Raw genomic sequence first — 19,677 nt, forward strand, 5'->3', positions numbered from 1 at the left:
TCCCTCCCTCCCTCCTCTGTGTTGCTGCAGATGCTGCAGATTCTTAAATGGGCCCTTGAGCCCTCCCAGGGTCATTTTGGTTTGTGGATAGTTGTCTATGTTTATTTTTTCTGGAATGATGAAGGCTGGTATCTCTTACTCCTCCATCTTGGTAACCCCACTCCGTCATGCTTTTCTTGATCTATCTGTATCTGTATTAGTAAATACTGATGTAGAAGTTTATCATCAATTTCACTGCCTTTTTACAAAGCCTGATTTATTCGAATATTACATGAATTAGATGAATGTGGAATGAATGCACAGTGGAATGAATCATTAAAGAGCCAAACAGCCACTATGAGTCATACGCTGTACTAGGTGATGAAGATATAAAAATGAACAACTCACTCCTCCTGTCAAGGAGCTCACAGTCCAGTATTGTACTAAAATGGTGCTCATTTTATATTTAAAGTATGTACAAGGTACAGATGAAGCACAAATAAGCAAGTAGTCACTTCTGCCCTTTTCAGGGGTGACGTGAAGAAAAGGCCTCTAAGAGGAGGTGATAATGCTGGTAATTTCCGTTCAATTTGAGCACTTATTTCCAAGTGTTAGCTGTTACTCTGTTTTACTGCGTACATAATGTTTGGTCTTTTGTGGCATAATTTTGCTTTCATATTTGTTCCCTAAAAATCTAATTTAGCAGGTCATATTCTTTTTTAGAAATCTTATGAGTGATCACTCAGTCTCAGTTTTAAGTCCCCATCCTAAATCCCATAACAGGCTTGGTTGCAGGCAGCCCCAGGAATATGGGTGGGTGTGTGTGTGTGTGTGTGTGTTTTATTTGCTCATTCTGGTTTACTCTTTCTGGATTGTATCCTGGTAATTCCAGACCCACTCTAGAGCAAACCTGAACTCTTGCTATTTTTAGGCACCTGTAACAGATAAGCTATTTTTGGTGACTGACTTAAAATATTAAATAAGCCATATTTAAAATGGGCTATTCAATATTATACTGAAAACCAGTACTGATATGGTGTTGGCCATTTTACTGGTTGCTTATAGCCTTTGTTTATTCATATTCAGTACTCATGAAAAGTGAATTGCAGCTCTGTTTGTATTTTTTATTCCTAAGATTTCACTTTTTAAAAAATGCCCCCAGCACAGTAGTATACATGTACTAATTACCCAGTAGTTACTTAGTCTTTAAATAAATATAAACTATTTTTTTGTTTTGTCCCGAATCTTGATAATAGAATGTCATACCATACCAGTCAGTGATATGAAACCATTGTCCAAGATGTCTTCTTGAAGGATTAAACTGAATAATTTTTATCTCCTTTACTCATCATTAGTTAAAATCTATGACTATTTTGAATAACATGTTTCATAATAAAACTGTAGAAATGCACAGCTGGTTGATACTGATATTAATTTGTGTACCAAATCTACTTAAAGTAAATACATATGTGTATATATACATATATCCCTCTATACAGATGTACGTATATACACACAGAGAGAATATCCTATGATCTTATAACCTTTTCATACTATTTAAATCACTCTCTTAAATTGACCAACTCATTTATTTTCCATTTATATTAAAATGTAGTGTGACTGTGTGGGCTTGCGCTTTTTTTCTTAACTAAAGTCACATCAAACATAACAGGGTTCTGTTTAAAGCAGTCGACATGATTCAAGGCCACATCCTATTCATATCATCAGGGGACTGCATTATCAGTCGAACTTATGTACGTGGCCCGTCCTTCCATTTCAGGTGACATGGGGGATTTTGTGAGTCAGGTTAATTGAGCAAAGTAGGATATGGGCTTTTCTCAGGTTGTCATTACACAGGATATCATACATAACCGAGACCTCACTGTAAACTGGAGGAAAAGGTTATTGCATTCGGGAGAAAATTATATACTCTCTGAAAGTACGTGCAGTTGTAACGATTTCCCTGAGACATGCAAAAATGTACTACGTACTCATTTTGACTGAGCTCACTGTACAACTTCATTTTTAAAAACAAGAGTGAAAACCAGACAAACACATCAGTATGACCACAGTGTTTTCCTTTAATTTTAGCTCACTGCAGATTTTCTTGACAGACAAAGTTAGTCTTTATGAAGAGTGCTAAAATAAGCAAACCCTTCCCTTCTGATCTCATAATATTGGAAGAATCTTTTATAATCTTTAAATATTTTTCTAGTTCAATGTAAATCTTAAAATGAAGCTTAGTCAGGCATGGAGTAGAATTTGAATCATGCCTTTATTTGCTGCTGAAAATTGCCTTTAGATTTCTGTTTATGTTAAGAAAATATTGCCCCACCCCACACCACTACCAGTATGTACAAAAAAAGAATTGAATGAATGAAATAAAATATTCTAGAACAGAGTCTGTACAGTTCTGTGGCCTTATCATGATTTTTTGCTGAAACTTTGTGTGTGCTTACATATACAGTATGCTCAATGTCCCTGGAATAGTCTTTTCTTTTTAAAATTATTTTGGTGTTTTGTTATAAAAACTTGAAGGAAATCAAGGACAGAAAAAATTTTCTCCTTCTTAAAATGTTCTTTTCTCAAAATAAGAATAGGTTTAAGCTTAACATAATGCACATCTTAGAAGCCTCATGTTAGATTCGATTCAACAGACATTTATTATACTGAGTGCTGACTGTGTATGTTCTTCTCATTCTGCATATTTGCCCTGGTCAGTCTCATCCACTTTATTCTGACCACTTCTGAATTCATGTTTCTGGTTCCAGCCTCTTTCCTTAGCCCCAGATATGTATTTCTAACTTGTCTCATATTACTTATCTATGGGTACATCGAGTGCAATAACCCGAAAACTGGGGAGGTAGCGTTTGAACTAGGTCTTGAATGTGATTTTCGTGGGGGGGGGGGGGGGGGGTATGGACAAGGCATTCCAAACTAGAAGAAAACAGTTCAGAGATGGTACTATTTTTAACCGTATCTAGGCAAGATCTCTACTGTCCCTTGCTATGCTGTAAAATCTTATGTTCTGTGATTTTTTTTTAATTGTGGTAAAGTATTCTTAACATAAAATTTACCATTTCAGCCATTTTTAAGTATACAGTTCTGTGGCATTAAATACACTCACACTGTTACACAGTCATCACCACCACCCATCTCCAGAACATCTTTACCAACTGAAACTCTACCCATTAAACAGTAACTCCCCATTCCCCCCTCTACACGGTCCTTGGCACCTACCATTCTGTCTTCTGTCTGTATGAAATTGACTACTCCAAGTACCTCATATAAATGGAACTGTATTTATCCTTTTGTGACTGGCTTATTTCAATTATCCATTGCTGGTTTATTTGGTCAATGTTATGATTGGCTATTGGATTAACAGACTAACCCACTTAATTCAACATGTATATAGTACAAATAATGCTCTCTCAAATACATATAATGGGTGCTTTTTCTATGGACAAGTGAATTCCAAGTTCCACAGTAACATTTCGTCCCTCTTTGGCCAGTGTCTGCTTTAGTGGTAAACAATTGAGGTTCAAAGGCCTCATGGGGTGACAAAGTTGTTACTTTAGACACCAGTAATTTGTTAACACTAGGCCACAGTTCCTTCCCATTAACTAGTACAACTGTAGAGCAGTTATTCTTTAGGCATTCTGCATTTGGGAACAATTTCCTAACCCCTGACTGGCCACCCATGTTAATGGAAGACTTTAAACTTATTCCTTCGACACATTGTTCAAATGTGTGGATCCTTTTATAAGTGGAGAAGTGGAGTTTTTCCTTCAGGGACTTCCTATGTCTAAACGTTCTGGGTTTATGTTTATGGTTTACAGTCACTTGGCTCTTTTGGAATTGTAAACCAGTACGTAGATACCATCTTAGCCTTTTAAATTATTTAAGAAGCAAACCAAACACACTTATTTGCATTCTCCAACACTAACATCTTTTTACTACCAATCAAAGATAGAAGTTGTTGTCCACCAAAATAACAGGATCATAATGTCTAGTTTTTTTGTTTGTTTGTTTTGTTTGTGATTGGTGCTTTCATTGAGCTGTTGAGAACTGCTGTGGGCAAGGAACTGGTAAGAAGAGCCTCTGTGGGTTGAGCTTCCTTGAGCAGGGAGGAGCCCCACCTGCTCGCCATTCCCACCAGTGCCCACTTAGGACTCATGGCTGCCTAGCAGTCTTCTAAATGTTCAGACCTATGGTTGTCCTGCAGTAAAGGCTTGTCACCAGAAGTGGCAGTCAAAAGGAGGCAGCTAGAAAAGCTATCAGGTAGCTCTGGTCCCCTGCCTGTCTCAGAGAAGTCCTAGTTCCACTAAACAGCTTGCTTGCTGGTAGGAAGGCTTATTTTCAGATCTGGAAGTTGCTTAGTCGTAACTTTAATAACTCATTAGTATATACTGCTTTGTAAAGCCACATTTCAAGCTTTCTATGAATACTTTTCAGTGACACAAAGACAGTAAATTTCCTTATTGAATTGGTACAAACAAAAAAGCACACCTTGTTTTTAACTTGGAAAACAGGTGCTTTCATTCATGCAGAACTGCAAAACAGATAAACATGTTTTATAAGATCTTTTTCCTTTAAATGTCAAATGAGTGGGAAGCTTTCTGAATTCATATGTTAGAGTACAGCACTTGTTAGAAACAAGTGTGGCCAAAGAAAAACTTCTTAAGCTGTACGCCGTTGTAAGAACCACTTTTTTCTTCTCTTGAAAAAAGTATACATCAGGTTCTCCGTTCTCAGGTTCTGAGTGCCTAATTTGTATACATAAATATGAATTCCATGAACCACTCATAGAACTGCTCCTCTTCCCTGCCTGCTATTGTGGGTATTTATTTCCTCTCTTTCCTACTATAGACACCACTGCTAAAGACTCTCAGCTCTTTCTTCAGTTCAAGCTGCCATGCTTTGGCAGGACAGAGTGGATGTCAAGATTAGTGGAGGAGGTGGATGGGGTAGGGGAGCACTGTTCCTGTCTTTCTCTTATACACCCTACATAGTGTCAGCATCAAGGAAGGAGAATCTCTTTGTCTTCATTTAACTGAACCCTCCCTCCCCGATTCCTAACCCTAGGCCACATCCCATTCCCGAAACTACAGTGTCAACTCAACTCTGATTCTTCAACCTTCCACCATCTCCTAGGCACTCATTATTGTGTCACTAGAGGCCATTCTCTGTCTTGATAAAGTCCCAGCCCCACGGAGATGCTTGGAAATTTTCAATTGAACTCCTGAGTACTTAGAGTTTGCGGGCTACTGGCAGTAGCTTGGGAATCTTCATCCCACAGCTGGGGTTGTAAAGGTGAGAGATGTGTTCCTGGTACGTCAAGTTGAAACACAAAACGATATATTTTTTCTCTAGAAAAATTGTTAAGGTATAAATAATGAATTTCTCTGGTACTCTTCATGCTATACTAGTGATACATTTGTGTTAAGTTGCCTTTTGGGAGGACTACCTAAGGAACCTAAACACTATTTTTATGGGAAAATGCTTTCAAATTCTAAACATCTTACTTAAAAATGGACTTTTGGAACACAGTACATTCACAACTTGGCTGCTGCCAGTATAGTAAAACCAGCTCTTCCACTTCCAGTCTGCTCTGTGGTCCTGCAAAAATTCAGAGAATACAACTCATGAAATGGTATGGAGAGGTATCCCCAGTATTTCAAGCTATAGTTGGGGGAAAAAAAAGGTTTTAATGGTTTATTTTAATGTTTAACTGATAGAGCTGAGTATATGTGTGTGCGCATGTGTGTACACAGACCTGTTTTAGAATTCAAATGCATCCCCCATGACCCCCATTTCTTCTTCTTCAGGACACAGTGAAGATAATTCCATCTGGAGTAATCATTTGTTTTTAAGCTACACATTCTCTTTTTCTCATCTATTTATAACAGAGGAGAAGTAAACAGTATTCTTTCTAGGTTCCATATACGTACCAAAAATACCCACTAATCATGGCTGATAAAGGTTGTCAAGTACATTAAAACAAATGAAACCTGTAAATTGAAATCAAAATATTCAGTGTCCTCAAACTCTAAAATTGCATGGGAAGCATTTGAAATTTCTACAAGTCTCCATTTACCTCCTTTTTCCTTAACGTAACTATCATTTCCTTTCAACATCATCATTCAATGTAATAATTTAAAGATGTGGGGTTTTTTTTTCTGGGTTTTATAAAAACTACTAATAGTTTGACAGTAGCAAGCAGTACCTTTATTTGTTTAGTTATGTCATAGACTAAATATGTTAGGGGGCTTCTAAGCTCAGAACTTTAATTTTATTTGTAATGTTCTATGGGAAAATAATATATTCTGGGTCCAAGCCACTTTTTAACCTGTATTTTAGAGTCAGTGCATTAGTATGTGAGATTTAACATTTTTCCTAGTATGTTATTTTGGCTCAGGTTTGTAATTATTAAATTGTTTCATGGATTCACAGGGTTCAAAGTTATGGATAATAATGGAATACCTGGGTGGTGGTTCAGCACTGGATCTTGTAAGTATTTTAAAATAATTACGCATGCACTTGCAGCCATTCCTTAACGTTTTTCTTTTAAGTGAAGTAAGCAATGGCTTTTGGGCAAGCTAAGTGATTGCTTTAGTTAATATGTTCAAATTAAACTCTTCAGGACCATTACCCTTATGTAGATATAGTTTTATTGTAGGTTTGAGCATGTTACTGACATTCTAAGAGTATATAAGATAGGCAAATGGCTTAATAAAACAAAGTCCCCCAAATTAGGAGTGGGTGTGTGTCAATTGCTGTCAGATTTGAGTTTGACTTTTGCAATCTTATTCCAGAAAAGACTGAGTGTTCTTAGACTTTTAAAAAATATATAACTGAGATAACTGTCACTAAAAGTAGTTATGATGGACTGAATGTTTATGTCCCCCCAAAATTCATATGTTGAAATCTTAACTTCAGATGTGATGGTATTATGTGGTGGGCCTTTGGAAAGTAATTCAGTCACGAGGGTGGAACCCTCATGGATGGGATTAGTGCACTTATAAAAGAGACCCTAGAGAGCTCTGTAGCTCTCTTTCTACCATGTGAGGGTACAGTGAGAAGAAGGCCATCTGCAAACCAAGGAAGAGTACCTTCATCAGACACTGAGCTGCCAGTGCCTTGATCTTGGACTTCCTGGCATCCAGAACTGTGAGAAATAAATGTTGTTCTTTAAGCCACCCAGTCTGTGCTATTTTGTTACAGCAGTCCCAACTAAGACAGTGGTTCTAGGATTCTGACCAAGTAGGCCTACGGATCCAGTTCTCTACAGAGTTCTCTCTGCCCCTCTGTAGGTCATTTGGAAATGCGATGGCGCGCCGTGGATTATCACAACGATTTGGAAGTTCTATTGCCATTTCCATGGGCAGGGATGAGAGTGCTAAAATCCTGCCCAATGAATATGTGTTCACACACAGAATGACTTTGAGAAACACTGATTGTTTCCCCCAAGTTAGTGTGATCCTATCAATGTTGAGTTTTTCTCCCTTAAAATCCTCAGTATGACATTATATTTAAAATTCAATATGACTTACAAGAGGCAACTTTGTGTAGGAGAATGACTACTGGGCCGGATTATGAGAATCTGAGGTTATAGGGCTGGCTCTACTCATAACTAAATCTGTGATTATGAACTAGGCACATAAATTTCCCCCAGACTTGGCTGTACTACACAAAGTTGCACTAAATTATTTCTTAGTTCTCTTCCATTTTTAATATTATATGACTTAGATTTTATCTGCATGCTTCTGCCTTTGAAATTATAGAGTATGCTGTTTCTAAGAAAGTGTTTTGATTAAGATCATCGAGTAATATTTTAATTCTGTTTTTTTTTAAGCGGAGATGAGTTTTCCTAACTGAAAGTGATTAAATATTTTTAAAGGGCTTTAACCCTTACTGTCAATGATTCAAAGTTTCAAATAATCTTATGAACAAAAATGACTGTAAGGTATTTTCTTTCCTTTAGGCAGAAGGAACCATACTTAAACTATTCTAAAGAAATGGTAATAAAACTTGATGGAGAGCGTAGCCTCATCTACTAGGAATTCAATTCAGTTTAATCAGTTGCTGAGTTTGGTAATCCTTCCTTGTGTCTTATCTAATTCTTATATCTTTAAGCTTCAGTTAATTTTTTCTCTCTCTTTTTTCTAGTGAGAAAACACCACTGATGTTTCTCATATAATAATTCTTCATGCATATGGAGTCAGGCTTCATTCTCCTCTTGAAGTTAAATGATCTCATTTCTATTTGCCTTGTCACAGAGTCTTATTACACAATAGTTTGTTCATTAGCTCCACAAGAAGCTTCTCAGTTGCTCTGCAATCCTCCTTCCACTTTTGAAATATTAAGAGCCCTTTCCAAATTTATCAGTTGGGCCGGCCCGGTGGCGCATGCTACAGTGCACCGCTTGGGAGCGCAGCGGCCCTCCCGCCGAGGGTTCGGATCCCACATACAGACCGGTTCCCGCTCACTGGCTGAGCGAGGTGCGGGTGCAACACCAAGGGTTGCGATCCCGTGGCCGGTCCCGGTCCGGTACGGGCGCGACACTGAGGGTTGCGATCCGTTGCCGGTCACGAAAAAAGACAAAAAGAAAAAAAAAAAAAGATGCACTTAAAAAAATCCATCTATTATAATAATTAAAATCCAGTTCAAAAGGGGAGATGGAGGATATTTCTGATCAACAACATGAATATATTCTCTGCTTATTTCAAAGTAAATTTTCGGAAAAAAATAAGGTAAAGCCACTGTGACACAATTAGAAACCCCAGGTACCTTTCACAGGTAAACAGGGACCTTGGTTTTTTAGTACATGACAAATAATTGAAATAACCCTGACTTCAGCTTATCTTTGCATATAACAGAACACCATATTCGAAAATGATCATTATTGAGTTTTTTGGAATCAACAATTTTTTCTGTGGCTAACATGCCCCTTGATAGTCCTGAAATCTGCTGGAATGCTGGAAAGAGCTGTGTAGAATTACAAAGGGTCAGCAAGTAATTTAGGATTTTTAGTCCAATGGAATCAACATTCCTTGTATATTTTTACTTGCTTCTTTACACAATAGCTTGCTTTGACTGTAGTGTGTGTGCCTAGCTATGTCTCTTCCCCATTTTGCAAGCATTGGCAAAGCTATCACTGATATCAGGATCACTGATAGCAATGTTAAGCATTGAACACTGGCCTAACCCCAACTAACAACCCTAATCTATATCCCCTAGTAGTATTTTGGTCAGTTTTATGAAGTCTCTGAGTGAAAGGATTTTGAGATCTTAATCTCATCCTGCCATTCTGATCTCTATCTAATAGAACAAATAGCAATTAGTATAAATTCAGTGAATTAAAAATGTTAGCACAGTGTTGGTTAAGAATAAAAAGACCTAGGTGTCTATACTTTTTTGAAGTTGTTACAACAAGCAAACGGAAAGGACATTCTTGGGGGGAGGGGAGAGAGGGAGGAGGGAGGGAGGTGTCGGTGATGGGCCATAATAATCATATACATTGTATATTGACAAAATAAAAATTTAACGAAAAAAATAAAATAAAATAAAAACAAATACAACTAAAAAAAAAAAGACCTAGGTGTTAGGTCCAGTTGTTCCACTAACTAGCTAAGATTGGGCAAACCATTTAACTGCATTGTGCCTTAATTTCCTTGAATGTTAAATGAAGGAATTGGATTAGAAATCTCGTTTTGTTTTTCTAGCTCTAAAATTTAGTAATATTGTGACTCAATTGTAAACCTCATTGAACTGAACTTTATAGGGAGAGCAAATGTTGAGAAAGTGTGATCTTTCTTCTCTATGTACAGTCCTTTACAAATGGATATTATCATTTCGGGGAATCTAAGAAAGGATTAGATGTAGAGGAGGATTCTGCTACCAGGAACAAGAGAAAACAAGAGGGATGTTGAGCAGAGTGTTTCTCACTTTAAACTGGTGCCTGACCAATGGGATAACATAAGATTATGACTTATAATTTATGTCAACATTATATAGTGCGTATATCAAGAGTCCCTCCCATTCTTGGAAAAAATTAGTTGCATGGAAACAGACTTTGGGCATATTGTACATTATTTTATTGAATTTATTATACCCAACTTCTTTCCAAAAAGAATTGCGGTGGATTTACAACAAAAACACATATAATTAGGTGAATAGAATAAAACATGAGCACCAAGAAAAAAGGTGGAAACAATATTCTAACCATAAGAGAAGGCATGACATACCATAGCATGCTGCATTAGGGACTAGCTGGAAGTCAAAGGAGTGTGGGGAAAATCCATGAGCCCACAAGTGTACAGTCTTTGAAAGAGCAAATATCTTTCTCTTGTGTATCTTCACTTTTCAACAGAGGCAGATTACACAAGGTTAGTACACTGCCATGGGGGCAGAGGTGTTACCTATTAGAAACATAGCAAGGTCTTCAATCATTGGAGAGAAGTTCAAATATGCACTCCAAGGACAGTAAACCAAGATCTTGACATTATCTCTTCCAAGGTTGTATTGGAAATAATAAAAACAACCTCTGTTCCGTGTATTTTACCTTTCTTCTCTTTTAAACTCCCTTTTTTCTCCTTTTCTAATCATTTCCATTGTCTGAGGAAACATTTTAACCACAAGGTTTGGGACAGTTTTCTGTGTGATAAGGAACCAGAAAAACCCATTTCCCTGCCTGACAGTCTTTCCTTCCATCCTTCTCCAGCACCCAGTTAATTGAGATATTACTTACACTCAATTTTAAACTGAACCTAAAATACAGCAAATAAGCTAATGGGTCTTTAGGATCCCTTTTTTTGTTGTTTTCACTTATTTTTTAAAATTCTGTATTAGGTAGTATACTGGCTTATTCATGCTATGTTTCGAAGTCCTTCAGAATGATAGTACCCCCTACAGGAAACTCATTAAATTTTTTAAGTAACCAAGGGTATACCTCTTCTGGCCCTGCCAACGTCTTATGATACAGTGATACTAAGTGCTAATTCTGAGTAGTATGACATTTGTCCTTTGGATATTTGGTAGTACTTCAGAATTTCATTGCCAGCCATCAATAAAATAATATGCCATTTTTACTATTTAGAATGATTTTAATCTCTACTGTTTACATAGGATCTTTTGGCATGGAGGTTGATAGATTTGAAAGTAAGTAGATAATGTTACCTAGGAAAGGGACCTACTGAATTACAGACATCCCTGGAGTATGCAATATAGCCAGACCACAGTTAATATTAAATGGTGAGAGCGAAGTATGGGTTCTATTTTAAGCTGTTAAATTTCAACATGAAAGTACCTTTTATTCAGCATAAATATGGCATTCATGAAAGATGAAATACACAAGGTGCCAAAGAGCTGTGAATCTCTCCCAGTGTGAGGCAGAGTGGGCAGTGTTTGATTTCCACCACCTCTCTCCGCCTTCCAGCAAACAGAACTCTACCTCAGCTTTGACTTTAGATTCCCACCCTTTCCTGTAATAATATTGTACAGTCCACTGATTGTGCTTTATGAGGTACCAGAATTTTAAAATAACCATTGATTTTAAAGAGAGATTTTCAGATATTCCATTACAAGTTCTCCTGAAACCTAATCATTGCTTTCCTTGTAGTCCAGTTGGAACTACTGGCTTTGGTACAGGGATGGGGAAAGAAAGGGAAATGTGTTATGTTTATTTGAAAAACAGTATCCCTCCATGATTTGAAAATTTTTTTCAATGAAAGTCTGAATAGTTGAATTATTCTGTTCTTGGCTAAATTTAATATTTGAGTCTCAAAAAGGCTCCATTCCTTACAAATATTATTGAAACACATAAATGCTAAGAACTGTGCTACAAGAGCCAACCTATGTGATCGAATAGTTGCTGTGGAAATCTTATGGGCTGTCTGACAAAAAATCAGTTCAGTGTCAATATTTAATAACTTTTAACGGCAAATGCCAGAATTTAAGTAACTGATTTATTTTTCTCCATCTGAAAAAAAGATAACTGATTCCGTCATTATTTAAGCGTATTTGTTAAATCTTTGATATAAACAATCAGGAACCTCAGAATTTGGAGCTAGTATATAGGTAAGAGTGCTCATATTATCTTTCAAGATTAAATTTAATCATTTTTAAAAAAAACATGTCCACCCCTTTGACTTAACTCTTTTGCTTTCTTCCTGCATATTTTTAAATTTTCCTTATTTAACTAATGGCTTAATAAACAGAACTGTTTCGTATATCTAAGTGATCCTCTTATTTACAAGATATCGATTTTGAATTTTATTTTTTCAAACTTTGATACCTCTGTGTGTGTGTGTATGTGTGTGTGTGTGTGTGTTGTGTGTTGTGTGTATTTTTCCCCTTAAGCTGCGAGCTGGTCCATTTGATGAATTCCAGATTGCTACCATGCTAAAGGAAATTTTGAAAGGTCTGGACTATCTGCATTCAGAAAAGAAAATTCACCGAGACATAAAAGGTATACAAAAGTCTAATATGAACCTGAGAAAAATCGATGCATTTTGGGGAAGCTGAGGGTTTTTTTCTTTTCTTTTTTCCTCCTAGCTGCCAATGTCTTGCTCTCAGAACAAGGAGATGTTAAACTAGCTGACTTTGGAGTTGCCGGCCAACTGACAGATACACAAATAAAGAGAAATACCTTTGTGGGAACTCCATTTTGGATGGCTCCTGAAGTTATTCAGCAGTCAGCTTATGACTCAAAAGTAAAGTGTTACCTGTATAAACTCTTTTGCATTTAATAATAAATGTAATATAGCATTACTATCCTAGTCAATATACTGCCTTATTTTTCCTTCCTTTTCAAGTGTTTCTTAAGCTAGAATTATGTTATATTTTGCTGCTTAATCATAGATTCCCTTGATGCTGGTAGTATTCATTTCAATGGCTTTCCATCCCACTTGGAACGAATCCAAAGTTCTTCCTGTGATATGTAAGGATGTACATGATCTGGCTGTTGTCTGCTTTTCCGGCCTCGTCTCCTACCACTTTCTTCTGTACTCTATCTGCTTCAGCCACAGTGGCCTCATGGTTATTCCTGAAACATAGCAAGTACACTCTGGCCTCAGGACCTTTGCACTTGTTCTTCTCTCTGAAATAACCTTTCTCCCAATAAGGTCTCTGCTTAAACATCACCTATACCGAGAAGTCTTCCTAGCCATCCTATGTAAATTTGCAACCCCTTTGACCCTATCACTTATTATTTCCTTACTTTATTATTTTCTTCACATAACTTAACACCATCTGACATCATACTTATTTATTTATTTGTTTATCTGTCTCTCTCACTAGAATGTAAGCCCCTTATAAATCTGGCTTATTCACCACCTAAATTCTCTGTGCCTAGAATGGTACCTGGCACAAAGTATGGAATTCAATAAATTTTTGTTAATAAAATTCTATTAATAACAATTTATTAACAACACATTGCTTGAGATACTTTAATACTGTGTGACCATTAGATTCCACAGGCTATTTTCTGGCAGTATATTGGAATGAAGTTTCAACGTGTTATATTATTTTTTTTTTCTTTCTCTTACCTTAGGCTGACATTTGGTCATTGGGAATTACTGCTATTGAACTAGCCAAGGGAGAGCCACCTAACTCTGATATGCACCCAATGAGAGTTCTTTTTCTTATTCCAAAAAACAATCCTCCAACTCTCGTTGGAGACTTTACTAAGTCTTTTAAGGAGTTTATTGATGCTTGCCTGAACAAAGATCCATCATTTGTGAGTATACATTGTTTTTACTACTATTTATTTTCTATTAGATCTGCTTATAGCAAAGGTGGCTTTTCCTACAGTAGAGAATGTAGTGTGTGTGAAAATTGACTAGGGTCCTTCCAATTCTATTCAGTCCTTAACCATATCCTTAGTTCCTTTCTTCCTCCCTGCATCTTTTTCTTGGTCCCCAACTTCCTCCTTATTCTACTGATCATTTCCTATTTCAAGGGGAAAGAAATTTGAGAAATAAAGTTCATTTTATATTATGTCATTATTAAAAGTTATATGTATAAATAGTCACAATGATTTTATTCAGGTGTGTTTTCATAAACAGTCATGTTTGTGTTTAACTACTGTTATTTAATGTATAAAAACTACAGCGTAAAGTTGTATACTTAGTCTAGTGAGCCTCACTCATTTACTTGGCAGATTTGATTACAGTTGTTTTACTGTTGCTAAAATAAAGCTGCCTTGTGATGTCTAGAGACTAGAAATATACAAGAATTGTCTAAGCTTGATATAACTATTTTTAAGTTAATAGACATACTTCCATTAATAAAAAGCTAGAGGGGAGTATCTTCCACAGCACCTAGTTGCTTGCATTTAGATACAATAGAAATTGATGCTTGATAAAGAAGGGATTATAAAATGTATACAAATAACAACAAAATTAGGGGTTCATAGTTCATAAGATGTGCACAGATAATAAAATTACAGCCTTACTAGTTTTCATCAGTTTTTTTTTCGATTTATAGTAAATGTAATAAAAGTATTTTAAGGCATTATTTTGAAATGTTTCTAAATTTTCACTTTGCTTTCTAAATCCTGCCATGTGTTTCTCTGCTTTTGAGAAGGCTGGTAGATAGGCTACCTTCGGCCCATTGAGATTTAACACATTGAAGTACCAAAGTAGCGAATTTAATTTGATTGCCTTGAGCCACTTCTAAAACAGAATTAGCTATTTTCCCACAGCATTTTAGTTGTCCTAATGTCCACAGACTTACTTTTATACCTTTCAGCTTAATAATTCAAATGATTTTTTACCACTCCTTACAATCATAAAATAAAGAGCCTAGAAATAGTCATGCATCCTTCATTTTTTCCTTAGCGTCCCACAGCTAAAGAACTTCTGAAACACAAATTCATTGTAAAAAATTCAAAGAAGACTTCTTATCTGACTGAACTGATAGATCGATTTAAGAGATGGAAGGCAGAAGGACACAGTGATGATGAATCTGATTCCGAGGGCTCTGATTCGTACGTACAAATTATTTAATTTTTATGTAGGTAGCCCAGTTTAATATTGCATATCTTTTAGCTATGATCCAGTATGCTCATTCTAGCATAAAATATAAACCATATTCTGAGGTTTCACCTTAGAAACTGTGAAAGTCTTTTTCAATCATAGTTCTGTGGAATACAATGAATTTAAAAACACATTTTTCTTGGAAGTGAATAGCTCTAGTTTTAAATGGTCTCGGTCTAACCCCTAGTGGATACTTGAGTATATTACAAAATTTTGGAGCAGGATTCGATTATATAGGTGTTTTATTAGTTTTTCCAAAGTAATAAGGAGCTATGTCTTCTCATACTTGATGATAACCTGCAAAATCCCTGTGGAGAACTGACCTCCATGCCTTTCCCACCTCTTGGCCACGTACCAAACCATGATCAGACTGGTTTATTTAAATATTTATGTATGATTTTTACCCCCTTAAAAAGGCTACAGTGTTTTTTAACGGCAGCATTTACATTAATAATTTAGCCTCTGAGTCCCTAACTTAATTTAGACTAGGAGAGTCTATAGGCTACACCAGAATTTACTCCTTCAGTGGCTGAACTGGCACAATAGCAAAACCAAATTTCTTTAGATGATACTTGCACATTCCTACATTTATGAGAAACTGCCCAACATTTGAAAGGAATAAAAAATATCCGTGTAGTTTATACCCTGTTCTAAAGGTTGTTAGCTTTTGCTGTACATGAGAGTCACCCATAGAGCCTTAGAATCACAAGCCATGCTACTGGAGATGCTGATTCATTTAGTATGGAGCTGAGGGGACAGATATTTATATGTGGTAGGAGGTCTCCACCTGGGATCCTGATGTACACTTAGAGTTGAGAACCACTGCTGCTCTTTAGTAAAATGTAATATCCACCTGAAATTGATATCAAATGCTTTTTAATACTATGAGTTTTTAAACTTTGGGACAATTATCTCTTCAGATTTTGCCTGCATTGATTTGATGTTTTCACCAAACTGAATTATTTAGGAATTTATAGAGGTACCTTTGGTAATCTCTTTAGGGAATCCACCAGCAGGGAAAATAATACTCATCCTGAATGGAGTTTTACCACCGTGCGAAAGAAGCCTGATCCAAAGAAACTGCAGAATGGGGCAGTACGTACATGGAGATGGTCACTTCCTCCTAACAGACTTTTTCAAACTATGTAGTGAGATTATAATGGCCAAAACCTGTTACAATTCAATAGGCCTAAATGCCTGTCTGTCTCACTATGTATATAGTATGCTTTGTCATTAGTTTTGAACTAATTAAGGTAGTAGAAATTATTTAAGTGGCTTGGTATTTTTAAAATGCATTTCATCTAGAGATACATAAGCCCAAGGAATCATAGATAGCTATTGTAATCCTAGAAGTTGAGAGACCTTCTGGATGATGGATGGGAATTAGTGATGGGAAGAATGCATAGGGAGTTGCCTTATATCGGTTCTTTTGGGGGGAAGGGGGATTCAAATTAGTCCATATTTCTTTTAAAATAACTAAGACAGATATGAATGATCATTTTCATTTCATGTGTATAATCTATATTATTTGTTCAAAGGAGCAAGATCTTGTGCAAACCCTCAGCTGTTTGTCTATGATAATAACACCTGCGTTTGCTGAAGTAAGTGCAGATTCATTAGCATTGGATGTGTATTTTAAGTAGTATAGTGTTTTAAATACTATAGCTATTGATCTTTCTCAGCTTAAACAGCAGGATGAGAATAATGCTAGCAGGAATCAGGCAATTGAAGAACTCGAGAAAAGTATTGCTGTGGCTGAAGCTGCCTGTCCTGGCATCACAGATAAAATGGTGAAGAAATTAATTGAAAAATTTCAAAAGTAAGCTTGAAATGTAATTTTAAAAATTATTTTGATATTTTCTGTTGGGTGTCAATTTATGCTGCAATATAATTATCTTGATTTCAATCATTTCAGTTATTCCTAACAAAGTCACTGTTTAATAGTCGTATGCTTGAAAACAGTTTGGTTTGTTACTCCTTTTAGATACTAGCTTTTGGAATTATTATCTTTAGGCAGGACCAAGGTAGTTTTCCACTGAATGAAATAGTGTGGTTTTTCTTTCCCTGGTAGTAAGAGTACAGTAGAGACAAAAGGTCACTGAGCATATTCTTATTTGGGCCCTTGTAAACATTATTTAAGAATGCTTCCATTCTTGCCACTACCCTCAGTATTTGAAGAAACACAACTATGCACATAGTTTCGAGTGCTAAAGTTCCTAAGTGTGACTCCCATATGAAAAGTTAAGGGAAGGACTTTAGGGAGAGGATCTCAATCCAGATGATTAAAAGCCTTTATGTTTGACTTTAGTTTCTATACTGACTCGAACTATTCGTTTGATTTTATTCACATTCATAAAAGTTCTTACATTTAATTTTAAAATTCTTTTTTAAACAAGACTTTTGTATGCATTCAAACACATACACTTCCTTAGCTCAAGCAAGCTATAAAGCAATGCTGATTTTATCACACACTATCAAAGATCTTTCTATTTGATAAAGCCCACTTGTACTCATAAACTAAAGCTCCTCTTAAAATCCCTTAGATTTTAATGGATAACTACCACCTGTTTTCCAGTTTGCAAACAAATCAATTGGAATTGTAAAACCAGATGCAGAAGGGATTTTTCAAGTTGTTTATATTTTAATATCTACATGAGATTCATCTTGTTTGCTGAATCAGTTCCTACCTTGCAGAGTTCATACAAATGAAAAATATAAACATGTATGGTTGTACATCAGTTTAAGTTTTTCTTATTTTATAGGTGTTCGGCCGATGAATCTCCCTAAGAAACTTGTTACTGGCTTCTGTTTCATATGGACCCAGAGAGACCCACTTAAGCTACTTCAAGCTTAACAATGCTTAACTCATGAGCTCCATGTGCCTTTTGGATCTTTGCAACATTGAAGATTTGGAAGAAGCTATTCAACTATTTTGTGATGGTGTTTATCATTTTATATTTTAAAGAGATTATTTTGTAAGGAATAACTTTTAATACTATAGTTTCACCTGTATTTTAGTAATTGTTGAGATACAGTTTTGCTTTTAGGTATTATTATTTTTTTAAGTTACTAGGATGAATACCTTTCATGGTTTAACCTTTAGTTAACTGTACACTCATGAAACGTACAGGTCTTTCAAAGTCATCCTAAGTATTCAACTTTTATAAATCATCAAGCTTCATAAAGCTTTTTTTACACAAGCATATTTTAAAAATGACTATTGGTGGTAAGGTAGAGATAATCATACCTTCTTAAAACAGAAGTTTTAAATAAGCTGTTGGAAATGAATCCTGGAAAAGTATTGACTCATCTACCAAGGTGGAATATTCCAGGCGGCTCAATGATGATCACATTTGAGATCTCTGTGTTTGAAGCATTTTCAGGCAACATGTAGCAACAGAGGTACCTCTTGGTGTGCAGTATTTACCTTCTCATTTAGATGAAAGAGGCATTTAATTTTTATTTAACATGATTAGAAATGTAAAGCAATATCATTTAGCCAAGGATGAGTTTTTGGTAATACTGGAGGAATTAGTTTGGTTTCATTTTTTTTAAATCTTCAGCTCAAATTGCTTATTATATGTTTGGATTTGGAGAGCTTAAAAAAAAAATGATTGTCATGTGATTAAATACCTGATCAGCAGGTATGAATATAACTCACACCAGCATATTTTTTTCATGGTAGTAAATTGTCCTATAAACTATTTATACATTTTTGTCCTTCATAATTATTAGTACATAAGCATCATTTCTTAATTTTTAAAAGGGTATTTAAAGAAGCATTTTCTAGTTCATATGAAAATAACCATAGTACAGGATGATTTCTGTCCATATGAAGGTAAGTTAGACTGTACAGTTGATTTTCAGTTGTATTTATGGTACTGTTGAGTGGGTAATACCTTTTTCTTTTAAGCCCAGTATATATATTATGCCTGCCTAAGTTCTGAACTGGGGCTATATTTCTGTAGTTGTAGAATTATTGATGTTAATTAGTTTTTGTAGTTTGGATCTGCACATTTTGGTTTTTGCACAAAAGTCATTTTTTTTAATTGCCAAATATTAGAAGAAAGATTTCTTCATGTAAAGAATACATTTTTAGTCAAAGTAGCCATTACATCCTTTTTAAAAAAATAATGAAGACACTTGAGAAAGTTATTGTGGTGTCAAATGCCAAGAAAATACTTTTCGTTGGTGCCTATGCTGTAATAATTACTTTTAACACATTGTATTTTGAAGTCAAGGTTCAGTTAAATTTTTCACCTGCTGTTTAACAAACTCAATTACAGTTTATAATTTGTAGAGGTCTGGAAATAATTTTGCAACTCATATCATAGATTAAATGAATATTTTTGTAAAAGTAAAAGCGATAAATTTATTATTTGAAAGTTTACAACACAACTGCATCACAGACACAAATTGTATTGCTTATTCAGTATAGTTACTAGTTCTGTAAACTGTTTCTAGGTGAAGCATACTTTAGTGTTTGGGGGATTTTAAAAATAAATATTTAAATTTCATGGTCTTCAGTGTTTATTTTCTTGAGAAGGGCTGTGGTGTGATATATTTGTTTCAAATTATTTCTACTTTACCCTTTAATGTTGGAACACTAAAACCAGAGTTTCTGTTGGAAAGTAGAAGATACTCTCCATATTTTATTAAG

The 19,677-nt window shown here is 35.6% G+C and overlaps 1 protein-coding gene across 1 annotated transcript in view; it reads left to right on the top strand.

Annotated features, from left to right (window-relative positions):
* LOC103592257 (serine/threonine-protein kinase MST4) overlaps positions 1–19,539 on the top strand; it is a 50,236-nt gene extending 30,697 nt beyond the window's left edge. Inside the window, exons 4-12 of the mRNA XM_008574902.1 lie at positions 6,433–6,489; positions 12,340–12,448; positions 12,535–12,692; positions 13,532–13,717; positions 14,820–14,968; positions 16,019–16,112; positions 16,556–16,618; positions 16,700–16,836; positions 17,780–19,539. Coding sequence (XP_008573124.1) covers positions 6,433–6,489; positions 12,340–12,448; positions 12,535–12,692; positions 13,532–13,717; positions 14,820–14,968; positions 16,019–16,112; positions 16,556–16,618; positions 16,700–16,836; positions 17,780–17,804 — 978 coding nt within the window. The 3' untranslated portion in view covers positions 17,805–19,539. The remainder of the gene's footprint in view (positions 1–6,432; positions 6,490–12,339; positions 12,449–12,534; positions 12,693–13,531; positions 13,718–14,819; positions 14,969–16,018; positions 16,113–16,555; positions 16,619–16,699; positions 16,837–17,779) is intronic.
* Positions 19,540–19,677: the final 138 nt, after the last annotated feature.

The sequence above is a fragment of the Galeopterus variegatus genome, unplaced genomic scaffold (genome assembly GCF_000696425.1).
Source record: "Galeopterus variegatus unplaced genomic scaffold, G_variegatus-3.0.2 Scaffold1116, whole genome shotgun sequence".
Lineage (NCBI taxonomy): Eukaryota > Metazoa > Chordata > Mammalia > Dermoptera > Cynocephalidae > Galeopterus > Galeopterus variegatus.